This window comes from Panthera onca, chromosome D3, assembly GCF_046562875.1.
Source record: "Panthera onca isolate mPanOnc1 chromosome D3, mPanOnc1 haplotype 2, whole genome shotgun sequence".
NCBI classification, from domain to species: domain Eukaryota; kingdom Metazoa; phylum Chordata; class Mammalia; order Carnivora; family Felidae; genus Panthera; species Panthera onca.
The window spans coordinates 38,126,649-38,151,807 of NC_138350.1; the positions used below are offsets into that span (position 1 = coordinate 38,126,649).

At 43.7% G+C, this 25,159-nt stretch overlaps 1 protein-coding gene and 1 long non-coding RNA gene across 6 annotated transcripts; one reads left to right on the forward strand and one right to left on the reverse strand.

The window, feature by feature from the left end:
* Positions 1 to 5,733: 5,733 nt before the first annotated feature.
* LOC144613844 (uncharacterized) lies at positions 5,734 to 10,241 on the reverse strand. The gene is made up of 2 exons (XR_013551277.1): positions 10,125 to 10,241; positions 5,734 to 5,897 (listed from the first exon to the last, which is right to left on the reverse strand). It is a non-coding gene; the product is annotated as an uncharacterized LOC144613844 (long non-coding RNA).
* On the forward strand, positions 8,161 to 15,869 carry ZBTB14 (zinc finger and BTB domain containing 14). Of its 5 annotated transcripts, none has more exons than XM_060613338.3 (4): positions 8,161 to 8,934; positions 11,174 to 11,260; positions 11,358 to 11,441; positions 12,632 to 15,869. In XM_060613338.3, the coding sequence occupies exons 3-4, from the start codon at positions 11,439 to 11,441 to the stop codon at positions 13,976 to 13,978; spliced, it is 1,350 nt and encodes a 449-aa protein (XP_060469321.1). In that variant the 5' UTR covers positions 8,161 to 8,934; positions 11,174 to 11,260; positions 11,358 to 11,438; the 3' UTR covers positions 13,979 to 15,869. The 5 variants fall into 5 exon arrangements, with proteins under 5 accessions (XP_060469321.1, XP_060469317.1, XP_060469319.1 ...); XM_060613336.3 differs by lacking the exon at positions 8,161 to 8,934 and adding an exon at positions 9,808 to 10,691; XM_060613334.3 differs by lacking the exon at positions 11,174 to 11,260.
* Positions 15,870 to 25,159: the final 9,290 nt, after the last annotated feature.

Genomic DNA, 25,159 nt, shown 5'->3' on the forward strand with positions numbered 1-25,159 from the left:
GAACTGAAAAATACAGCTGAAATGAAAACACTCACCAGATGGACTAAACAGCAGAATGGAGAGGACAGAAGAACAAGTTAGTTAACTTGACAAATCAATAGAAATTACTCAATCTGAATACCAAAGAGAAAGCAGTCTTTTAAAAAATCAAGTCTCATGATCCTATGAGAGAATTAAAAAAGAATCCCAACATTCCTGTCATTGGAATCTCAGGAGAAATAATGTGATGGTGGAAAAAAATGTGAAGATTATGGGGCTGAAAACTACCCCCCAATTTTTTAAGTTTTTATTTTAATTTCAGTGAATTAACAGACAGTGTAATATTAGTTTCAGGTGTACAATATAGGGATTCAACACTTTCCTACAACACCCGGTGCTCAATCACAAGTGCCCTCCTTAATCCCCATCTCCTATTTCACCCTTACCCCCACCCATCTCCCCGCTGGTAACCATCAACTTCTCTGTAGTTAAGAGTCAGCTTCCTGGTTTGCCTCTCTTTCTCTCTCTTTTTGCCCCCTTTGCTCATTTGTTTCTTAAATTCCACATGTGAGTGAAATCATATGATATGTGTCTTTCTCTGACTTATTTCACTTAGTATAGTATTTTCTAGCTCCATCCATGTCATTACAAATAGCAAGATTTTTTTTCTTTTTTACGGCCAAATAATATTCCACTATGTTTATTTGCCACATCTTCTACATCCATTCACCAGTTAATAGACATGGCTGTTTCCATACCTTGGCTATGGTAGATAATGCTGCTACGAACATAGAGGTGCATGTATCCCTTTCAATTACTGTTTTTGTATTCTTTTTTTAATTTTTTTTAATGTTTTTTTTAATTTATTTTTGAGACAGAGAGAGACAGAGCATGAACAGGGGAGGGTCAGCGAGAGGGAGACACAGAATCTGAAGCAGGCTCCAGGCTCTGAGCTGTCAGCACAGAGCCCGACGCGGGGCTTGAACTCACGGACCTCGAGATCATGACCTGAGCCAAAGTCGGCCGCCCAACCGACTGAGCCACCCAGGCGCCCCTGTTTTTGTATTCTTTGTGTAAATACTTACAAGTGTGATTGCTGGATCTTAGGGTTGCTCTATTTTTAACTTTTTGAGGAACCTCCCATCCTGTTTTCCAGAGTGGCTACACCAGTTTGCATTCCCACCAACAGTGCAAAAGTGTTCCTTTTCCATCACATCCTTGTTAACATGTGGTGTTTCTTGTGTTTTTGGTTTTAGCCATTCTGACAGGTGTGAGGTGATATTTCATTGTAGTTTTGGTATGCATTATTTCCCGGATTGTAAGTGATAATTAACATCTTTTCATTTGTCTGTTGACCATGTGGATGTTTCTTTGGATAAATGTCAGTTTGTGTCTTCTGCCCATTTTTTAATTGGATTATTTGTTTGTTTGTTTGTTTGTTTGTTCGTTTGTTTTGGAGGGGGGGTTGAGTTTTACAAGTTCTTTATAGATTTTGGATACTAACCCTTTATCAGATGTGTCATTTACAAATATCTTCTCCCATTCTCTAGATTGCCCTTTTGTTTTGTTGATCGTTTTCTTTTCTGTGCAAGAAGATTTTATTTTGATGTAGTCCCAATAGTTTATTTTTGCTTTTGTTTCCCTTGCCTCAGGAGACATACCTAGAAAAAAATTTACTACAGCTGATGTCAAGAGGTTACTCTTTGTTCTCTTCTAGGATTTTTATGGTTTCAGGTCTCACATTTAGGTCTGTAACCCATTTTGAATTTATTTTTTGTGGATGGTGTAAGAAAGTGGTCCAGTTTCTTTCTTTTGTTTACTGCTGTCCACTTTTCCCAACACTGTTTATTGAAGAGACTGTCCTTTCCCCATTGGATATTCTTTCCTGCTTTTTTCAAAGATTAATTGACTGTATAGTTGTGGGATTATTTCTGGGTTTTCTATTCAGTTCCATCGATCCATGTGTCTATTTTTGTGCCAGTACCATACTTTGTAAAATAACGTGAAGTCCAGAATTGTGATGCCTCCAGCTTTGGTATTTTGATAGGGATTGCATTAAATGTGTAGAATTCTTGGGCAGTCTAGAAATTTTAGCAATACTTATTCTTCTAATCCATGAGCATGGAATGTCTTTCCATTTCTATGTGTCATCTTTAACTTATTTCATCAGTATTTTTAGTTTTCAGAGTACAGATCTTTCGCCTCTTTATATTTATTCCTTGGTGTCTTATTATTTTTGGTGTAGTTGTAAATGGGATTGTATTTTTAATTTCTCTTTCTACTACTTCATTCATTTGATGTATAGAAATGCAACAGATTCCTGTACGTTGACTTTTGTATCCTGTGACTTTACTGAAGTTGTTTATCAGTTCTAGCAGAAAACTACCCAAATTTAGAGAAAGATAGAATCCCACAGATTCAAGCAGCTCAATGAATCCCAAATAGAATAAACTTAATGAACTCCATACCCAGAAATGCCTTAATCAAAATGCTAAATAAAAACTAAAACGAAGAAAAAATCTTGAAAGCAGTCAGAGAAAAAAAAAATTACCTGTACAGAAAAATGGTCTGTTTTGAAATAATACACTATTTCCAGAGAGTGGTTAAGATAGTACAGAATGTTCCCATAAAGAGTTCACCCAGCTCCTTCTGATGTTAACCCAAGAAGATCATGAAGGAACCCTCTGGATGACCAGATTTCAGAGAAAGGAGACGCAACGGGCTATCTCGCCATGGGGATCCAGGGTCTGGTGTCCCGGTAGACCTGATGCTTCTTCAGATTCAAACCCGCACTGGGGGGGATCCCTCTGTTCAGCCAACCCCATCCTTATACAGGGGTTCCTCCACAAATATAAGGCACACTTGTGCTTGTGCACCTTGCCCTAGCAGATATTCAGAACTTTTTCTTGACTTAACTCTCCCACCTCAAAGAGGAGCTGCTGGCCCAGACTCTTCCTTCGGAGTTCAGATGTGACAGAGAAGTCTTAGGGGGCAGTTTCCGAGAAGAGAATACCCTGTTATGTCCTTCTTCTAGAAAGTGAGAACAAACCTCTCCAGAAAGTGAGAACAAACAAACAAATCCCGCCAAGCGACTTCCCTGGCCAGCACGTCCGAAATTAGCAACAAGAAATGTCTAAAGAAAGTGCTGGATTCAATCTTCTGTCCACAAAACCAGAAAACGGAAGTAAATCACATCTTAAGTAGACCCTATCTTCCCAAATGCATACTTCTGAAGATATAGAACAAAAACAAGGTACTTTTCCCCCTTTCTACTAAAGTAACTTTGCTTTTTTGTCTCTTCGTTTTATTGCTATTAATTAAGGGACTATTCAAGGCCTAAATGGAAGTTTGATATAATTATACTTCTTAGAATAATGTTCTATATTTGAATGTGACTCTTATAAATTAATTGCTCCCATTTTATTCCATTTGTAGGTAATGTAATTACAGTATTTTTTTTTCTTAAGGAGACCACTAAAATAATCCAGAAACATAGCAATAATATTTCTTTCTTTCCATTAAATTTTTTTAAGGTTTATTTATTTATTTATTTATTTTTAAAAATTTTTTTAACATTTATTTATTTTTGAGACCGAGAGAGAGAGAGCATGAACAGGGGAGGGTCAGAGAAAGAGGGACACGCAGAATCTGAAACAGGCTCCAGGCTCTGAGCTGTCAGCACAGAGCCCGACGCGGGGCTCAAACCCACGGACCGTGAGATCATGACCTGAGCCGAAGTCGGACGCTTAACCGACTGAGCCACCCAGGCACCCCTAAGGTTTATTTATTTTTGAGAGAGAGAGAGAGGGAGAGAGGGCCAGAGCACAAATGGGGGAGGGGCAGAGAGAGAGGGAGACACAGATCCAAAGCAGACTCCAGGCTCCAAACTGTCAGCACAGAGCCCGATGTGGGGCTCAAACCCATGAACTGCAAGATCATGACCTGAGCCGAAGTTGGATGGTTAACTGACTGAGCCACCCAGCCACCCCTCCTTCTTCTAAAATAAGTTTGAGTTTGGGGGCACCTGAGTGGCTCAGTCGGTTAAGCATCCAACTTTGCCTCAGGTCACAATCCCGTGGTTGGTGAGTTTGAGCCCCATGTCAGGCTCTGTGCTGACTGCTCAGAGCCTGGAGCCTCCTTCAGATTCTGTGTCTCCCTCTCTCTGCCCCTCCCCTGCTGATGCTCTGTCTCTCTTTCTCTCCCCAAAATAAACATTAAAAAAAATTTTTTTTTAAATAAGTTTGTTTTTCCTTTTTCAGTTCCACTGCTATTATTTAAGTACCTATTGAATAGCTCCAATGAAACTTCTTAGGATGATGTTTTACAAATGTATATTCTGTATATGTGAGTCTTATTAGTAATTTGTTTTCTTTTCATTTGGTTTTTAGATAGTGTATAGTATTTTCATTGTGGTTAATCAACAAGTTTCTTCTACTGATCCAGAAACAGCAAGCATACAGCAGCTCAAATGCAAGTTTGACTGAAATTATACTACTTAGGATAGTATTTAATAAATGTATTTTATTTAAAAGTAAATTTCACGGGGTGCCTGGGTGGCTCAGTCGGTTAAGCCTCCGACTCTTGATTTTGGCTCAGTTCATGATCTCAAGGTTCCTGAGATTGAGCCCCATTTAGGGCTCTGTGCTTACCGGGGGGAGCCTGTTTGAAATTCTCTCTCCCTCTCTCTCTGCCCCTCCCCAGCTTTCTCTCAAAAATAAACATGTTTATTTTTGAGAGACAGCTAGATAGAAGTGAGTAGAAGAGGGGCAGAGAGAGAAAGAGAGACAGAATCCGAAGAAGGCTCTGGGCTCTGAGCTGCCAGCACAGAGCCCGACGCAGGGCTTGAACCCACAAACTGTGAGATCGTGACCTGAGCCGAAGTCACAGTTGGGCGCTTAACCAACTGAGCCACCCAGGCGCCTCAATAAACATTTTTTTTAAGTAAATGTCGTGAGTAAATTGTTAACTTTTTTTCCTATTGCTAGATAACGAAGGCTAGTATTTCACTTGATTGTATTTAAAACATTCCCCACAACCTATACTATGGCAAGAGTTTTACATGAGTGGTCTCACCATTGGAGGTATTTGAAATTCAAAGTCCATGTCTGTGTTCCATGGGCCTAATCTATTATAGTCGTGAGACTAATAAATTCACCAAGTAAATGTTAGTTTAAAAGAAAAACCCTCTGATGGCTCTCACTGTGCTTAGCATAAAAGCCAGACCCCTCACTGCAGCTGCAAGTTCCTGAACGTGCTGGGCCCTGCCGTTCCCACTGACCCAGGCCATGCTCACTGTGCTCCCGTCTGCAGGACAGAGTGACTGGCACTCTGTCAGAGCCTCAGGCACACCTAGCTCCTTCCACCTGCTCGTTCATAGTGTTCCCCCTGTGCCCGAAATGCTATCTCCCCTCTTTGCCTATCCTTCATCCTTCAGACCTTAAATGTGTATCTTTCCAGACACTTTTATTGATTTCTCAGTCAAAATTAATTCTTTTCCATCACATCTTATGCTTTTTAACTTATTAAAGCATGCGTTACAATGTGCAGTTGTATAATTATGCATGTGATTATTTGTTGAATGTGTGTATTCCTACCTCTGTGTTATTAGGGATTGGATATATTTATTGTTCATTTACTGTAGCCAGTGTTCTCAGAGCAATGAGGGCAGGTTGCTTATTGGCCCTTGATGGGACATTCTTCCTTGTGTAGGCATATCAGGTGTTGCTGGGATAACAAATCACAAAACACAATCTCCCAGGGATTTACAAAAACAAGTGTTTATTTCTCACTCATGGATCTGCGGATCAGCCTGGGCTTGCCCGGGCTCAGGTTCTGGATCGGCTTCATTCTCCCAGGTGTGCCTGTCATTGAGGGGCCCAGGCTGTAGAGGCAGTAGCATCGTGGGCATGGTCCTCTCACTGTGGACCACACAAGCACAGGAGTCAAAGCAAAACACACACTGCTTCTCCCAGCCTCTGCTCCAAACTCATTCTCTTGTCTGCCCATCTTCCACTGGTCAAAACCAGTCAGAGGGCCCAAGGTCGGTGTGATAGAGAAATCAGCCTCCCCCCCCCCCCCCCCCGCCCCGACTGTGAGAACCCCAATGATTTAACACTTCCAAAGGTCTCTGGGAGCTGCTCCATCACCACCCTAGGCCCCGGCACCTCAAATTCCATACCACAGACCCCATACATCAGGCCTCACAGTTCTTAGAAGCAGGCTCCACTCAGGAGGAGTCTGTGGGCATTCCAGGGGAGACATAAGGGGCTCCCAGCCAAGTACTTGGACAGAGAAGTCCACACAGAGTGATAGTAGGAGAGAGAGATTTCCTTCAAGGGCCTCAGGTTGGTGCATTTCAGGAAGGCCCTCACCTCCCCCTCCCCATCAGTCCCACAATGCGCCCTTGTAACTCTCCTTGGTATCGAGTTCTGGGTTGTCACTTATCTGTCACCAATATTTATCGAGGGCCTAATGGGTGCTGCACAATGCCGAGTTAAGGCTGGTGACCAGGCAAAGTGCCAGGTCCGGGTCAGGCCCTTCCTGTATGGTTTCCCAATCCTTCCCTCTGCCTTCCCATGGAGTTGCCCTTTTAATTTAGCCTCAGACCCGTGATCCTCATGAAGCAAGGAACAGATGGGCAGAGCCCATAAAACGAATGAGACAAGAGGGTTAATTGACGCCTAGATGTCAGGAATCTGCCACTTGGGAAGTGCAGTCTAGTGCTTGAGATCTCTTCCGAACTATTTTCATTTCCTCAGATGAGTCCGGTGCTGGGAAGACTTTACCTAGCCGTACGCAAACAGACTGTCTTTACATAGGAGGCAGACCAACACACGCAGACTGAGTTCGTGAACCTCGGCAAGTACGTGGTATGGAAGAATGGGGAACGGTAGCAGACGATGAACCGTAAGTGCTAGCCACGCCCACCACTGGTACAGGCAGTTGCAACCTTGTTGCTTGATAGCATAGCCCTATGATACAGTACTATTATCATCCCCTTTAAATACAAAACAGGATTGAAGCGTAATCTTAAAATCTGTGTAAATAGGAATAAACAGGCCCAGCCGTGGCGTTAGGGGGAAGGAGGCTACATAGGGATCCGGAGCCAGCATGAACTTCGGCCGTTCCGGTCCTGCCCCGCCACTTAACCCCACTCTCTATGGAGAGTGGGCAGGTCATTTAACATCATGGAGCTAATATTTGAGCTAGGCGCTTAACCAAGCGTTATTTCATTTAATCCGTGCAACTGCTCTAATAGGTCCTTCCTTTATCTCCATTTCAGAGAATAAGAAGGTGAGGTTTAGAGAAGCTAAACAATGTACCTAATATTGGAACTGGATGTCTGACCCCTAAAACTGGTCTATGCTGTCCTTTTTCATTCAGCAGACCTCCTAAATGCCATGCTTTTGTGAACATCAAAAAGGATGTGCATAAAATTATCTATCGTTCAGAACATTGAAACGAATGTCAAATATTATAAAATCAACTGAAACCCTCTAGAATTTCTTTAGAATTGAACACAGCCAATGATATTATTTCTTAAATGTTTGCTATGTAATCACCACACAAGCCCAAGAGGAAGGTCCTATTCTAATTTTTAGATGTCAAATCATGCGTGCTTTTGTGAAACGCTGTTAAAGCAGGTATGATAAAGCAGCATAAGCAACTCCAAGGACATGCGGTAGTGCTGTCCCGCTTCCTATGTTTGGGTGAAGAGAAAACCTCAGGAGCGGAAGGGACTTCCCAGGTCCCCATATGCCAGACACAAGCCCAGCCACACCATCAGAAGGAACAAGACATACTTTGAACACTAACAGAGCCATTACTTTTGCTGAACAGGGATGTTAAGAACAGTGCTGTTCTCAGAGTTCTCTGAGGAAGCTTCAAATGAAATTAAGTCCAGTCTCACTACTGCCACAAAAGAGCGAGGGCCTCCAGCCCCCGAGATTTCAGAGTGTTCGGGTAAATGAGGGAGCGGGGGCACAGGTTTGGCTGGATCCAGAGCTTTATGGGTGTTCCCTTTCTCCTGGGTGACTCGGGTCACCCCTCACATTCCAAATGAAAGATGTCATTTTATTCATTTGCTTTGCTAACGTTTGTCGAGCGCCTATCATTCTCCCAATACACACAAGACACCAGCAACACCAGCCAAGACACAACGTCCGAAACCTCGTGTCCGAGCCTCTGCCAGTGTGCGCGAAGGGCTAAGGTGCCCGGAACCCCCACGCTGGAGCCGTGGGCGAGCCCCGCAGGCGCAGCGCCCGACCTGCGCGCGCCCGAGGGCGGCACTGCCCCACGAACATGCACACGCACGGGAGCGCCGCGCTCCCGCGTCCCCGGCGCAGCGCCGGCGGCGGGCGCGGGCGGGAGCCCAGGAGTCTGGGCGGGAGGCGGGAGCACCAGGCAGGGCGGGTGCCCGCGAGCGGCGCTCGTGCTTACGCTCGTCTGCTCACGAAGCCCCGCCCCCGCCCCGCCCACCCCTTCTCCCGCGCGCGGGCTCCGCGCGCCCCAAGCCGCGCGCGTGCGCGCGCGTGCGCAGGCCAGGGCCCTCCGGGGGCGGCCCCGTAGACTCCATCCTAAAGCGTCGCAAGGTCCCGGATTAACCCTTTCCTTGCAGGCCCATTTAGAGGCCCTGTCGGGTTCCGTGCCTGCGCAAGCCGGTGGCGCGCCTTCCCCCCAGCCCGCACCGCGCATGCACGGGAAGGGGGGGGTGCCGGTGGGGGTGTTCACGGCCGGCTAGACATTCTGTGCTCGTGCAGGAGGAGGGCTGCTACCATCAGGGACGTGCACGATTCCCTCCCACCCCGCCCCCTCCCCAAACTCCAAAAAAAAAAAAAATTCAAAATACACTGCCACCCACCGTGCCCCCGCGCCCCGCGTCCAACCCGTCCCCGGCCTGCGTGCAGTGAGCGCGGGGAGCCCACGGCGAGTGTCTGTGGCTGTGCCAGGCTGCAGGTAAGCGCGGGCCGGGGGTGCGGAAGGGGCCCGGGCCATCCGCGAGGCGGCCGCGGGGGCGCGGGGGCGGCCGGCCGCCGGCGCGGCGGGGCGGCCCGGAAGAAGCGCGTTCTCGCCGAGCTCTGGGGCACCAGCCAGTTCCAGGATGTGCGGGCGGCCGCTGGCGGCGCGATGCGAGCGGCGCCGGGCGTGGGCCGGGGCCGGGCCGGGCGAAGGGACCGGGCGCCCTAGGGACCGCGCAGGCCGGCGAGCGGGCTCCGGTAGCGGCCGGGCGGCGGCGGCGGCGGCGGCCCCGCGCGCGCGCTCGCCGAGTCTCGGCGGCGGAGTTCATGGCCGCCCCCGCTCGCACCGCCGCAGTGCACCGCGGTGGGGGTGGGGGTGGGGACGGCTCAGAGCCCGGCGCGGAGCGCGGCCCGCCGGGCGCCGCCCCTACGAGCCGCGGGCCCCGCCGCGCCGCCCCCAGCTGCCTGCCGCGGAGGGGGCCGGGACCCCCGCGCACGCACTCCCGGGTGCGCCCGCGGAGCTTGGAAGCCGGCCGCGCGCCGCCCCCGCCCCCGGCCGCGGGAGGGCGGGGGAGGGCCCGGCGCGAGCCGGCCGGGGAGTGCGCGGGGCGCGAGCTCCGGGCTCGCGGGGCGCGGCGCGGGGCTGCGGAGCCGGGCTGCACGCCCGCTCCCGCTCCCGCTCGCCGCCGCCGGCCCTCCCTCTTGGGCGCGGAGCCGCGGCCCCCAGCCTGCTCTGGACTGCGATTTTGAAAGGGAAAGTGGCTCTTTCACCTCCCGGCTGCGAGGCGGGGAGCTTTTGTTTAGGAAGGGATGCAAAGGGCCTTATCCGACCCCCCACCTCCCGGGCCGAAAGGGACGAGAGCGAGGCCTGAGAGGCTCCGAAGTCCTCTTGGGTCTTGCGCTTCGTTCCCTGCTTCCTCCCCATCCCGAAGTTGCGAGCTTTCAACCGGGAAGTCGCGCCGCCGCCATTGTCGCGGCTGCTCCGGGGTAGGGGAGGCGGCTGCCGCTGCTTATGTAAGTTTGACTTTGCTGGAGCCCCTGCTCCCTGCTGTCTAACGGCGGCCCAGCGCGCCAGCGGTTTGGAGAACCACAATAAAGGGGCAGCTTTGTTTGGAGGTGTAGTTGGGGCTACAGCTTTCCCTGCACCTACACAAATACCGGCAACGGCCGTCTTTCAGTTTAACTCACCTGAACTTAGCAACTGGAACGTCTCAGCAGAAAGTAATGGTCCTCGGCGATCTTGCGAGAGAGTGGGGACCAAATATCACACTGCACCCTCCATCCCACCAAATTCAGCACCGTGGTGTGTCGCCATGGGTACTGCAGGGCCACTCCTCTCCCTAGTCCCATGCACTTTTATCCCACAAGCCTTAGGGAGAGTTACAACAGTGGGAAGCGACTAGGTAGGAAGGTTTTGCGTGGCTGCCTTCCCTTGGAGATGACTGCAGGCCGAGGTGCATCGAAGGGACTGGCGGGGTCCGCAGCTATTAGTAATGTTGCCCAGCTCTCACAGTGTGCAGATGAGAAACCCCCTGCTACTTTAGGCAGCTTAGGGGTGTGTTTGTTTTTCTGGAGAGGGAACTTGGGAGGGTTTTCAGAATGTTGGTCTCTAAGTTCGGTTCTTGCACCACAATTTTTGTGGAAGAATATTGCAGCTCAGTCCTTGGTTCTACCACACCGAAGTTTGCGTGCTCACTGTTCAGTCGAGGAAAGATGTTTTTCCAGAATATTGGTCTGCAGGATGGAGTCCCTCTGGTAAGAGTTAAAACCCCCTAAAAGCTAGAATTTTTTCAGTCTCCCAGTAGGGATAGAGGTGAAAACACCAGGATTTCTCAGTTACAACAATAAACAGCAGTGTAGTTTAAGTGGTAGGTGCACATCACATAGAAGCGTGGAAAGAAGAAAGCAGCTACTGTTCTCTCTCCTCCAAGGTTAATTGTGGGGTATGGGCACGTCTATGACTTTATATTGATTTTTAAAACGTACACACTATATGCTTCTATGAGCCTAGAAATAAAGGTGGAGGGCTACATGCCCAAGCAGGAAATGGTGGGGGTAGGGGATACTTACTGGCTTTTTCTGTATCTGTGTAGCTATCAACCTCTGTGCAAATCTGGGCATGGGCTTTGTTAGGACTTCCTTAGTGGTTCTCCAACCCATTCCTCTAATCCCAGTGTACCGCCCCTGCACGCCCCAAGTGCCACAGCCTTTATCTGTTCTCATTCATATCTGTTCAGAGCTGGACCTGATGCTGCCAGTCACCCTCCTCTCTGTTCCCAACCTGAAAATGGGTACATGTGCAAGTGGCAGGACGAGAAAGGAAAGTTTATTTTTTAAAATCAATTCTTGAAAATATTCTTGTTTAGAATTTGGGATGGGGGAAGGTCCTACCTTATTCTTGTTTGTCCTTTTCTCTTATAGGACTGGCGCATCCCTGATCAGAGTTATTCTGATCTGAAGAATTTGGTGTTTGAAGCATTAAGATAATAGCCTGAGTTGTTCATGGTAACTATAACTCTGGATATTAAATCTTGAAAATATGGTTTGGTGTTTGCTTTAAAAAACACAGCGTGTATAACGTATACAACATATAACGTATATGCACAGTAACATGTGCACAGTATGATATATATACGTATCGGTTATGCATTAGAACTTCTGTTTCTTTGGGGAGAATGCTTTGTTAAATAAAAGGAAAACAATGTTTCAAAAAGAAATCATACAGGACACATTCTTTTAAAAAGATAATTCTTTAGAACGGTCTTTTGCGCCAGATGTCTCGTGCCAGTTCAGAAGTTTTTTAGCTTATAAAATACAGCACTTGCCAAGCACATCCAGTCCCGATGACGCTTTCGTCCGGATGGCAGATAGATTGGCATCCAGGTGGACTGAAGACACTTATCACTGTCCTCCCAAATGCCATCTGATTGTCTGAGGGTCATATTAAACCATAACCCTCATTCAGAAGTAGCCCAAGGCCGGTGAGGAAAAAACCCCAGAAGACAACACCAAGTGGGATGTTTTGGCAATGATATCTCTTTCTGGTTCTACGGGAGTGATGCGTCTCTTCTGTCCAGGAAGTAGAACACTGAGTGCTGTTAGTTGCTTCGCGGAATCTCTTCTGTACACGGAATTAGAGTAGACACGACAGGAGTAGAGGCTCTTGGCCTCGCACCTCTTTCTTAAACCTTGAGGTTATTTGTTGTCATTACCTCTCCTTGTCAGCAGCACAAGTTTTGGGGTAGGTTGCCTGGATTGGAGTCCCAGCTCTCCAGTAAATAACCAGAGTATTGAGCAGGTTCCTAAAGTCATGTAGAAAGGGGGGGTGGAGGGGTGGGTGGTGGGTAGGAATGCCTGTGTCCTAAGGTTATTTAATCAGTACATTTGTGAAGGCACGCAAAGCACACAGAACAGGGTCTGGCATGTATTACGTGCCCACTCAAAGTGGCTGTTATTATTACTAAACAAATACTTTTTAAACTGAAGATGAATAGAAGTGGCAACATGGCCATCCCCAAGCTGGGATGGATATCCCAGTCTTTCGTACTCCTGTTCTTGAACCACTCCTAACATTGACTTTCTGAAATTGCTAGCTACTGAAAATTCATAAGGAAATGAAAGCCCACCTGTGTTTTGTATGTGGAAAAAGTATTGGTCGTAAATCTCAAACTCTGTTTTTAACAATTTTTTTGCAGGAGTTTTTCATCAGTATGTCTGAAACCATTAAATATAATGACGATGATCATAAAACTCTGTTTCTGAAAACACTAAACGAACAACGCCTGGAAGGAGAATTCTGTGATATCGCCATTGTGGTCGAAGATGTGAAATTCCGAGCACACAGGTGTGTTCTTGCCGCCTGCAGCACCTACTTTAAAAAGCTTTTCAAGAAGCTTGAGGTTGATAGCTCTTCGGTAATAGAAATAGATTTTCTTCGTTCTGATATATTCGAAGAGGTCCTGAACTACATGTACACAGCAAAGATTTCTGTGAAAAAAGAAGATGTCAACCTAATGATGTCATCGGGTCAGATTCTTGGTATCCGGTTTTTGGATAAACTCTGTACTCAGAAACGTGATGTCTCCAGTCCCGATGAAAACAACGGCCAGTCAAAGAGTAAGTATTGCCTCAAAATAAATCGCCCCATTGGAGATGCTGCTGACACTCAGGATGATGACGTGGAAGAAATTGGAGACCAGGATGACAGTCCTTCCGATGACACGGTAGAAGGCACCCCCCCGAGTCAGGAGGACGGCAAGTCACCGACGACAACGCTCAGGGTTCAGGAAGCAATCTTAAAAGAGCTGGGGAGTGAGGAAGTCCGGAAAGTAAATTGCTACGGGCAGGAGGTAGAATCCATGGAGACCCCGGAATCGAAAGATTTGGGGTCCCAGACCCCTCAAGCCTTAACATTTAACGACGGAATGAGTGAAGTGAAGGATGAACAGACGCCAGGCTGGACAACAGCTGCCAGTGACATGAAGTTCGAGTACTTACTCTATGGCCACCATCGGGAGCAGATAGCCTGCCAGGCGTGCGGTAAGACATTCTCTGACGAAGGCAGGTTGAGGAAGCATGAGAAACTCCACACGGCAGACAGGCCGTTTGTCTGTGAAATGTGCACAAAAGGTTTTACCACACAGGCCCACCTGAAAGAACACCTAAAAATCCACACAGGGTACAAACCCTACAGTTGCGAGGTGTGTGGAAAATCATTTATCCGCGCCCCAGACTTAAAGAAGCACGAGAGAGTTCACAGTAACGAGAGACCTTTTGCGTGCCACATGTGTGACAAAGCCTTCAAACACAAGTCCCACCTCAAAGACCACGAACGAAGACACAGAGGGGAGAAGCCCTTTGTATGTGGCTCTTGCACCAAGGCATTTGCCAAGGCGTCTGATCTGAAAAGGCACGAGAACAATATGCACAGTGAAAGGAAGCAGGTGACCCCCAGTGCCATCCAGAGCGAGACAGAACAGTTGCAGGCAGCAGCGATGGCCGCTGAAGCCGAGCAGCAGTTGGAAACGATAGCCTGTAGCTAGAGGTGATGGGACAGGACCCCGCTTCGCCTGAGCCCCGGAGACTGAGACTGCATTGTTCGTCATACATGAACGCCAGTCGCTGTATTTTTGTGGAAACTTACGGAGCATTGTACTCGCTGGACTTAAGGCAGTGCTTGGTTAGGTAGTTTTAAAACTTTGCAAGGAAGTCAGGTTCCTTGGTTCCGACCAAACAGTGTCACTGTCCTGTCTGGTGTCTGGTAGTAATGTTGCCAGTAAGTCCCCCTCCCTCTTTTTTATGATTTTAATTTGAGAACTCCTGTGTCCAGTCCAGAAGTAGGAGACTTCTATTCCATTTTTAATTCCTCTCGACACTTGCTGCGCTGGTGAGTGTATTGCACAGAGTGATAATTGAGTAAATTGATTTCCTGATCATCACGCTTATTTGTGACTTCACAGTCAAAACAGCCTTTTTAATAACTTAATAAGAGTACGTCATGTAGATGCAGAAAATACTGGTGGGTGGTTGACCAAGAACACCGCGTGGATACGAACACAAGTTCCAGAAGTGCAGAATGGCATTAGATTTGTATTCGGTTTGTTAATTTTATATCACTGTTTTTCACTATTTTTGTGGACAAATGATGGTTGCTTTGCTAAAATGTTTCTTCATTTTGATTGCCCTTACTTCCCCCAAAAGATGTAGTCACAAGTCCCGAACACGAGGCTGAGCAAACCCACAGGGATGATGGTGGTCTGGGGGCTGAGTTCTTTTTGTTCCTCTCTTTTGGGGCATTGTCACTCGGCGGCAGATGTGGTTTGTGGGGTAGACCAGTTATTAGAGGGATAGCAAAGGGGGAATAGGAACCTGCTCTCAGGGACAAGGTTTTCATGTTTGCAACAATTCCAAGATTTTCTAGATCAAAATAATTCTCAATTGATTTTTGAACTTGGATTTTTATTTAGGATCAAATTAGGACAAGAACAGGTATGCTTCTTCGGATACATTTGTGTCACTTAAGAGAATGTCATCAAGCGTTTGGGCTCTCTGCAGCACGTGATTTATAGGAGATGTAATATCGTTACTTAAATTAATAAATTGAAAATCTTTTAAGTGTGTAAATAGTGTAGAAGTGTTGGTCTTATGTATTTCAAGTAAAAGTAGACAGCTGCACTTTTTTTTTTTTTTTGCACATTGGATTAAAATAACTTTCATAAGCAGCAAACATCAGTCTCTTTTTTAACCAATATTAAAGACTATCAGACCAAATTTTTATTTTTTTGAAGTATATTTCATCATTGGTGGTTACAGTTTTAAGTAGAATTTGGTTGCCATTTCATAGTCATAAACAGAAGTATAAACACTGTTCCAATTTTGGTGTATGAAAACTTTTTTTTAACCATTTCTTTAGGAATATATTGAAATGCCAAAATAGTTTGAATTATGTTCTGTAATAAAGTATTAGTCAATTATTTTAGAATGTACAATTTTAGGAAAATGTCATTTTTCAAAATTTATTTTTGATTCCTAGAACTTTTTTCCTCAAGATACATTAAAGTAATTTCATTTCATGCTTGTTGCATTAACACCTGTAATTGCTGTTACAGGAGAAATTTTATTTTTTAACTTGATGTATATGTTGTGCCCAAGATCATAGGATGGAGATGCTACCTTTTAAAGAAAGTTATTTATTGGTAAAATGTTTAGTTTAAAATTAATTTAATCTTCTTTCTTAAAAGTCGTTTATTCTGTCCGAAAAGTAGTCTTGTCACTGTGTTTATATGCTGTTAGTGGAAGGGGAACTGATTGGCGCTCCTTGGCTGTTTTAACCAAAGCAGAGGAAAAATAATTTAACGTCTTGTCGATAGCTACTGCAACAAACCATTTTTGGGGGCTTCATTTTTGTATATAAAAGAAAATATACTTCCGTTATTCCTGTTTTCATTTTTTTCATAGCAACGTTTCACACACCCAGCTTTCTGCCGAAGCACATTTTCTATGCTATCTTCATCATGGTTTTACACAGAGTTGCAAGTTAAACACATGCTATTGATCCTCAGTGAAACCAGAGTCTCGGTGGTACCCCAAAAAAGCTTAATTTTCAGCACTTGATTTGTATTGTGCACATACCTATCATCTGTCCGCTTTTGCATGAGAAATGAATTTGTGGTTTACCGTGGCTAACACCGGTTACGGGGTCTGTATGTGTGCTAGCATGCTTGTTCCCTTTGTTTTTTGGTGGCAGCAAAATCATGACGTGGAACCTTTCCTGTTCTCTGGTCTTTCAGACTGCCTCTCCCACCCAGCTAACTTGAGTGGTCCCCTGGATGGTGAAGCCTTCATGTTAGACCTCCAGTCACAGGGCGTTAATTCTGAAATATGCTGACCCTGAATCTGCGATGTGAGAGGAAAGGAGATTCTAAATGTTAATGTTACTACCTTTACATTATCTGAAAGTCAGCCACTTTTTTCCTTTTGTACAAAGAAAATGTCGGTAGGCTTGGTTTTAACTTTTATGCCAAGGTGCAGTGTATTGGCAGTGACAGAGAATTTTAGGAAATCTGAATTTTAGGGAATTGCCTGTTGATTAACTTCATGAATTTGGGATTGTTAGAAATCACAGAAGTTACCATCAAGTGAGCCAGATGCTAACAAATTCCTACTATTTTGTTGAAGAAAAAATTGAGGTGCACATTTATGCAGTCTCCAGCTCAATGGATTATGTTGTACAAGGATAGCCGAGTCACTGGGAACCTGGAATTCATTTTCCTGAGTGATGCTGTTAGTGGTGACCAGTTCCCGGAGCAGCCATGAAAGCCTTCCCTGTAAGTGTGTTATAGGACTGGTATAATGTAAGGAGTTGAGGCTTCCAGGGAAGTGAATAATGGAGAACTCTCGCTTTCCTGTCATTTACCTTGAACCTCTACCTGCCTTTTCTCCGACGCCCAAACCTCCAACCCCCTCCCCACCGCCATGAATGGGAGACAAGACGGCAGGCTGGAGGCAAGGTGACCACTGACAACCATCGCAGAGGTGAGGGCCTTAGGTCATTCTGTGTCATTCTCATACTTCATGAGCACTTTAGTGATTGGCAGCTCCCCACCCCCCTCGTGATACACTGCCATTTTGAGATAGCCCTAACTGCCCATTGTTTTCTTGCATTTTGTCTTCATTGTAGCATACCCCCTTGTGACTGGGAATTTCTGCCTCTTGAAGCTATACACACTAAGTTTAATTCTTCATCTCTTTGATGACCCGAGATGTGTCAGGTAGTGTATCATTCATTGAACATCTGTTGAGCATCGTGTATGAGGCCCTGGGCTAGATCCTGGAGATACAAAGGCCGAAGAAATGTGGCTCCTGCCTAGCAGACTGTGCTTCCTTTCTCGGTCTTAAGTGTTCTTTTTTAAAAAATGAAGATGCCATTTGGCCATCACCTATTACCCATGATTCGTTAGAGGTTGCCGCGCTAATTTTATGTCGGCTTCTAGACGTAACTTATCTGGGTTATGACAGTTTTCAGCAGTGGTGTATGTTCATGATCTCTTCAAGAGAGATCATGAAAATTAGCAATATTCATGCAAATTTTTTCATCCTGATAAGGAAATGTGGTTTAGTGGAAAGACTTTTGGAAGCAAACTTGAATTGGATCCTGGTTCTGCTTAGAAATTAGATGGTGTAAATTTAGGCAAGTTCTTAACTGCCCCGAGCCTTAATTTAGTTTTGCCATTTCTAAAATAGGGATGGGGATTTCTGGTATACTGATATACTTTAGTTTTACTTTGTAGAAAGAATTTTATGTAAGATTAATGGAAATATTCTCAAAAGAAGAGCAAAGTGATTGAGTAAACTGGAATTCTGAAACTAAAAGGAAGACCAAGATTCCTGGGGTTGTGTCTTTGGGGGAGAAGGCTACACATCACCCTGGAACTCATACAGACTAGGAAGGAAAAGGTCGAGTGTCGTCTGAAATACGCTCAGTTTTAGAAAAGCAAATATCAACACGCTAGGAAACAAAAAATGAAGGTATATCACATGTGACGATTATATGTGATAACCAATATGAAATATCTAGCCTAGCCCCTACTGCTTTTTAGCTGCCCTGTAAATGTTCCCTTCTTCCCAAAGGACATCCTCATCAGAGAGGTAGAAGCAAAGTTGAAGTTCTCTTTTGGCTAACATCTGTCAGGTCTATAATCTTTAGCCCCAAGCTGTAGACCTAAACCTCACTTAGTCTTCTAAATTGGAAGTGTCTCCAGATGCACTTCTGTAAGCTTCAGTCCCTTCATGGCTCACTCATGTATTCATTTTAGAGTTGTCTTTGGTTTTGTAATCTCCCATCATTCACGTGGATCCTTGGATTGTGGCCAAGTGTAAACCCTGGCCTCTGGATGGCTCCTTGCTTTCTGGGGGGCATATCTGATGGCAGGGTCAAAGCTGAAATTTGGAGAGCTGGCTCTCGAGTTTGAAATCACTTAATTTGTTTTAATTTTATTTTTAAGTAAGCTTGATGCCCAACGTGGGGCTTAGAGATCCAGAGTCGCATGCTCCACCAGGCACTCTGAAATCACTTTATTTAATGTGTTGATTAAAGTGTATCGGTCAACAAATGCTTATTGAATGCCTTGTGTGTGCCAGGCACCGGAGCAGGCGCTAGGCCTACAACAGCACTGACCCTATTCCCGCATCACAGCTCACTCTTCAGGGGCGGGTTAAATGATTGCCTTTCTAAGTTTTATAGAATGTTACAAAGATTTACAAATAATTACCATACATATATAAAATGCTTTTTAAAAAAAGTCTGTGATATGTATTTTAATCCAGTTCTAGAACACACTTGAGAGAGTAATTAAGGGTTTTAGATAGTCACGAAATGTGTGGTTACCAAAAGGAGCATTCTCGAATGACTTTTTTGAATATACACTGGAAACGTATACTTGTTAAATATTACCATTTCCATGGAATGGTTCTCATTTTATCTCACTGGTAATTTTGGAAAGAGGAATGGTAATATGAGACTAAGGATGATATATTTCTTAAAAATCATGGATCCTGACATCAAGAAAGGGTACTGATAGAAAGAAAATTAGAAGTATAAAAGAACAATAATCTGGGCTTCTAGCAGCTTTTAACAAGTATATTAATAACTCAGAAGGTCATAGTGAAGGCAGCTCATTGCGCAATACAGAATATGTTCAGCAGCAGCTCTGAAATGACAACACAGTCAGTAGGCATTCCCTTAGAGCCCACCAACAAGTTAAGGATGACGATGTGCAAAGCATAGGATAGCAAGTCAGCTAATGGAAACCGGAATAGAAAAGGTATTTCTTCTGTTGGTTTCAGATCACCATGAGATAGCCCATCATTCTGATGGAGTTCTGCAAAAGCATCTTCTGTTATTAAACTTATTGGGAATGTAGTCATGTTCTGTTTTCAATCAGAGGGAAGAAGCCTCAGATGGATGATTTCTTTTTTTTTCCTTTTTAAATTTTTAATTATTTTTTATATGAAATTTATTGTCACATTGGTTTCCATACAACACCCAGTGCTCATCCCAACAGGTGGCCTCCTCAATGTCCATCACCCACTTTCCCCTCCCCCTCAACCCCCATCAACCCTTAGTTTGTTCTTAGTATTTAAGGGTATTTAAGAATGCTTTGTCTCCTTCCCTCACTGTAACTTTTTTTTTTCCCCCTTCCACTCCGCCCTGGTCTTCTGTTGAGTTTCTCAGGATCCATATATGAGTGAAAACATATCGTATCTGTCTTTCTCTGCCTGACTTATTTCATGTAGCATCACACTCTCCAGTTCCATCCATGTTGCTACAAATGGCCAGATTTGATTCTTTCTCATTGCCAAGTAGTATTCCATTATACATATAAACCACAATTTCTGTATCCATTCATCAGTTGATGGACATTTAGGCTCTTTCCATAATTTGGCTGTTGTTGAAAGTGCTGCTATAAACATTGGGGTACAAGTGCCCCTATGCATCAGCACTCCTGTATCCCTCGGGTAAATTCCTAGCAGTGCTATTGCTGGGTCATAGAGTAGATCTATTTTTAATTTTTTGAGGAACCTCCACACCGTTTTCCAGAGTGGCTGCACCAGTTTGCATTCCCACCAACAGTGCAAGAGGGTTCCCGTTTCTCCACATCCTCTCCAGCATCTATAGTCTCCTGATTTGTTCATTTTAGCCACTCTGACTGGCGTGAGGTGGTATCTGAGTGTGGTTTTGATTTGTATTTCCCTGATGAGGAGTGATGTTGAGCATCTTTTCATGTGCCCGTTGGCCATCTGGATGTCTTTAGAAAACTGGCTATTCATGTCTTCTGCCTATTTCTTCACTGAATTATTTGTTTTTCAGGTGTGGAGTTTGGTGAGTTCTTTGTAGATTTTGGATACTAGCCCTTTGTCTGATATGTCATTTGCAAATATCTTTTCCCATTCCATCGGTTGCCTTTGCAGTGCAGAAGCTTTTTATCTTGATGATGTCCCAATAGTTCATTTTTGCTTTTAATTTCCTTGCCTTCAGAGATGTGTCAAGTAAGAAATTGCTGCGGCTGAGGTCAGAGAGGTTTTCTCCTGCTTTCTCCTCTAGGGTTTTGATGGTTTCCTGTCTCACATCCAGGTCCTTTATCCATTTTGAGTTTATTTTTGTGAATGGTGTAAGAAAGCGGTCTAGTTTCATCCTTCTGCATGTTGCTGTTCAGTTCTCCCAGCACCATTTGTTAAAGAAACTGTCTTTTTTCCACTGGATATTCTTTCCTGTTTTGTCAAAGATGAGTTGGCCATACATTTGTGGGTCCAATTCTGTGGGTCCTATTCTATTCCATTGGTCTATGTGTCTGTTTTGTGCCAATACCATGCTGTCTTGATGATTACCGCTTTGTAGTAGAGGCTAAAGTCTGGGATTGTGATGCCTCCCACTTTGGTCTTCTTCAGTATTACTTTGGCTATTCGGGGTCTTTTGTGGTTCCATACGAATTTTATATGTATTCTTCCAATCCATGAGCACGGAATGCTTTTCCATTTCTTTGTATCTTCTTCAATTTCCTTCATAAGCTTTCTGTAGTTTTCAGCATACAGGTCTTTTAGATCTTTGGTTAGGTTTCTTCCTAGGTATTTTATGATTCTTGGTGCAGTTGTGAATGGGATCAGTTTCTTTATTTTTCTTTCTGTTGCTTCATTATTAGTGTATAAGAATGCAACCGATTTCTGTACATTAATTTTGTATCCTGCAACTTTGCTGAATTCATGTAACAGTTTTAGCAGACTTTTGGTGGAGTCTTTCGGGCTTTCCATGTAGAGCATCATGTCATCTGCAAAAAGTGAAAGCTTAACTTCATCTTTGTCAATTTTGATGCCTTTGATTTCCTTTTGTTGTCTGATTGCTGATGCCAGAACTTCCAACGCTATGTTAAACAACAGTGGTGAGAGTGGACATCCTGTCGTGTTCCTGATCTCAGGGGGAAAGCTCTCAGTTTTTCCCCATTGAGGGTGATATTAGCTGTGGGATTTTCATAAATGGCTTTTATGATGTTTAAGTATGATCCTTCTCTCCCGACTTTCTTGAGGGTTTTTATTAATAAAGGATGCTGAATTTTGTCAAATGCTTTTTCTGCGTCTATTGACAGGATCATATGGTTCTTTTCTTTTATTAATGTGATGTATCACATTGATTGATTTGCAAATATTGAACCAGGCTTGCAGCCCAGGAATGAATCCCACTTGATCATGGTATAATTCTTTTTAAATGCTGTTGAATTCCATTTGCTAGTATCTTATTGAGAATTTTTGCATCCATATTCATCAGGGATATTGGCCTGTAGTTCTCTTTTTTTGCTGGGTCTCTGTCTGGTTTGGGAATCAAGGTAATGCTGGATTCATGGAATGAGTCTGGAAGTTTTCCTTCCCTTTCTATTTTTTGGAACAGCTTGACAAGGATAGATATTATCTCTGCTTTAAATGTCTGGTAGAATTCCCCAGGGAAGCCATCTGGTCCTGGACTCTTATTTGTTGGGAGATTTTTGATAACCGATTCAATTTCTTCACTGGTTATGGGTCTGTTCAAATTTTCTATTTCTTCCTGTTTGAGTTTTGGGAGTGTGTGGGTGCCTAGGAATTTGTCCATTTCTTCCAGGTTGTCCAGTTTGTTGGCATATAATTTTTCATAGTATTCCCTGATAATTGCTTGTATTTCTGAGGGATTGGTTGTAATAATTCCATTTTCATTCATGATTTTGTCCATTTGGGTCATCTCCCTTTTCTTTTTAAGAAGCCTGGCTAGAGGTTTGTCAATTTTGTTTATTTTTTCAAAAAACCAACTCTTGGTTTCAGTGATCTGCTCTACAGTTTTTTTAGCTTCTATATTGTTTATTTCTGCTTTGATCTTTATTGTTTCTCTTCTTCTGCTGGGCTTTGGGTGTCTTTGCTTTTCTGCTTCTATTTCCTTTAGGTGTGCTGTTAGATATTGTATTGGGGATTTTTCTTATCTCGAGATAGGCCTGGATTGCAATGTATTTTCCTCTCAGGACTGCCTTTGCTGCATCCCAAAGCGTTTGGATTGTTGTATTTTCATTTTTATTTGTTTCCATATGTTTTTTAATTTCTTCTCTAATTGCCTGGTTGACCCATTCATTCTTTAGTAGGGTGTTCTTTAACCTCCATGCTTTTGGAGGTTTTCCAGACTTTCCTGTGGTTGATTTCAAGTTTAATAGCATTGAGATCTGAAAGTGTGCATGGTATGATCTCAATTCTTTTATACTTATGAAGGGCTGTTTTGTGACCCAGTATGTGATCTATCTTGGAGAATGTTCCATGTGCACTCGAGAAGAAAGTATATCTGTCACTTTGGGATGTAGAGTTCTAAATATATCTGTCAAGTCCATCTGATCCAATATATCATTCAGGGCCTTTGTTTCTTTATTTATACTCTGTCTATATGTTCTATCCATTATTGTAAATGGAGTATTAGAGTCTCCTGCAATTACCACATTCTTATCAATAAGGTTGCTTATGTTTGTGACTAATTGTTTTATATGTTTAGGGGCTTCCGTATTCGGTGCATAGACATTTATAATTGTTAGCTCTTCCTGATGGATAGACCCTGTAATTATTATATAATGCCCTTCTTCATCTCTTGTTACAGCCTTTAATTTAAAGTCTAGTTTATCTGTATGGCTACTCCAGCTTTCTTTTGACTTCCAGTAGCATGATAAGTAGTTCTCCATCCCCCCACTTTCAATCTGGAGGTGTCCTCAGGCCTAAAATGAGTCTCTTGTAGTTAGCAAATAGATGGGTCTTGTTTTTTTTTATCCATTCTGATACCCTGTGTCTTTTGGTTGGACCATTTAGTCCATTTACATTCAGTGTTATTGAAATATATGGGTTTATAGTCATTGTGATATCTGTAGGTTTCATGCTTGTAGTGATGTCTCTGGTACTTTGTGGTCCTTGCAACATTTCACTCACTGAGTTCCCCTTAGGATCTCTTGTAGGGCTGGTTTAGTGGTGATGAATTCCTTCAGTTTTTGTTTGGGAAAACCTTTATCTCTCCTTCTATTCTGAATGACAGACTTGCTGGGTAAAGGATTCTTGGCTGCATATTTTTTCTGTTTGTCACATTGAAGATTTCCTGAGATGGATGATTTCTGTAAGTGATTTGGTGGCTCTGCTGGGTTTTTGTTTGTTTGCTTTTTGCTTCTACATCTCACTTTGAACTTCCATCACTAGATGATCAAGAGAATCAGGAATTTACCAAAACCTAGCATATATTGAATATTTACCAGGTATCAGGCACTGTATACACAATCTCTTTGTATGCTTTATGAGCTCTCTGATATACATATTAGTACTGACGAAGACATCACGATTCAAGTTAAAAATCCTGCCAGGGTCAAGTTGTTATCAGAGTCAGAACAGAACATCAGGTCCATATGCCTCCAGATGGATGTGGCCCTGTGCACATCTTTACCAACATCAGTCTGCTGTTAGGGAGGTGGATGGAAGAGAGAGAGGGGCATTGATGCAAACAGCTTCCTTGGGTTTCTATAATAAATTCGTCCCAATAATTTGACTTCTCAAGGACATTTCCCATGCAAAGGACCAAATACTAAACATTGTTTTACCTTGATTCAGATCTAGAGGCTGCCCCCACATAACAGAAGGCTGCAGATAGAATGTCATGGATGTTTTGCAGCACAGCACAAAGCTGCCCGTCGGCCTTCTACACAAGTTCCGTTATCTGGTGAGCTGGACAGACCACAGCAGGAAAAGGCCTTCCAGTTTGATGTCAAAATTAACTCCGTAAAAATGGTTATCTATGTTAGGAGTTCCCACCTGCCTCTCCTTCCACCCCCTCTCTCTGAAAAGCTCTAGAAAGTTTTACTTCACATTCTAACTCTGCTTTCGAGCTATGTCACCACCTCAGGTTAGTTGCATAATCTTTCTTAATTTCTTCAGCCAAAGTACAAACGGTGAGTCCCTGCAGTTTATAGCACTCTTGTTTATTTCAAAAGATAAACTCTTTTTTTTCCATAAGTAATAGATAAGAAATTTAGCTTAAAAATGCTTTTCAAGATCAGATATAAATGATTTAAAATATCACTGACTTCAAACAGGGCGGCAGAGATGGTTGGAAGGTTAATAGTTGGGATTCTTAATTACACTTCATTTTTCTGCTGTTTACATAATTACATGTAAATAATGGGTAGGTGTGTGCGTGCTGTTTCTCTGAAAATTGTGAATGCTTTGGCTGTTTGGATTCTTCCCACAATCTTTCAGCTAATAAGAAACAGAAAATATTAATCAGACTGGAAAATTATGGGATCAGTTGGCCTGATCAGTGCCAACAAGATTATATTTAATAGTCTGGATACCCTAGAATAAAATATGGGCTTCAGAAGAGAGGAATGAGAACTGGTAGGGATGAATTAATTTTAGATGCTCTACAATTTATCATTATTTTCCCAAACTCACTTATGTGAATTTTGAGATCATAAGAGTTTTCTTATTTTTTTCAGTGGTATTAATGCAGAGAAAGCAGTTTAAATTTGGTGATAGAGTTGAACTAGACCATATGCTAATTATTAATTATCAGTTATTAATGGGCATCAGATAGCTTTATAGTTCACAGTAATTAATTCACAATATTAAGAGGTAAATATCATTCTGGGCAAAAGTAAAATAGACTTAATCTAAATTCTTTGATTCTGCAAACT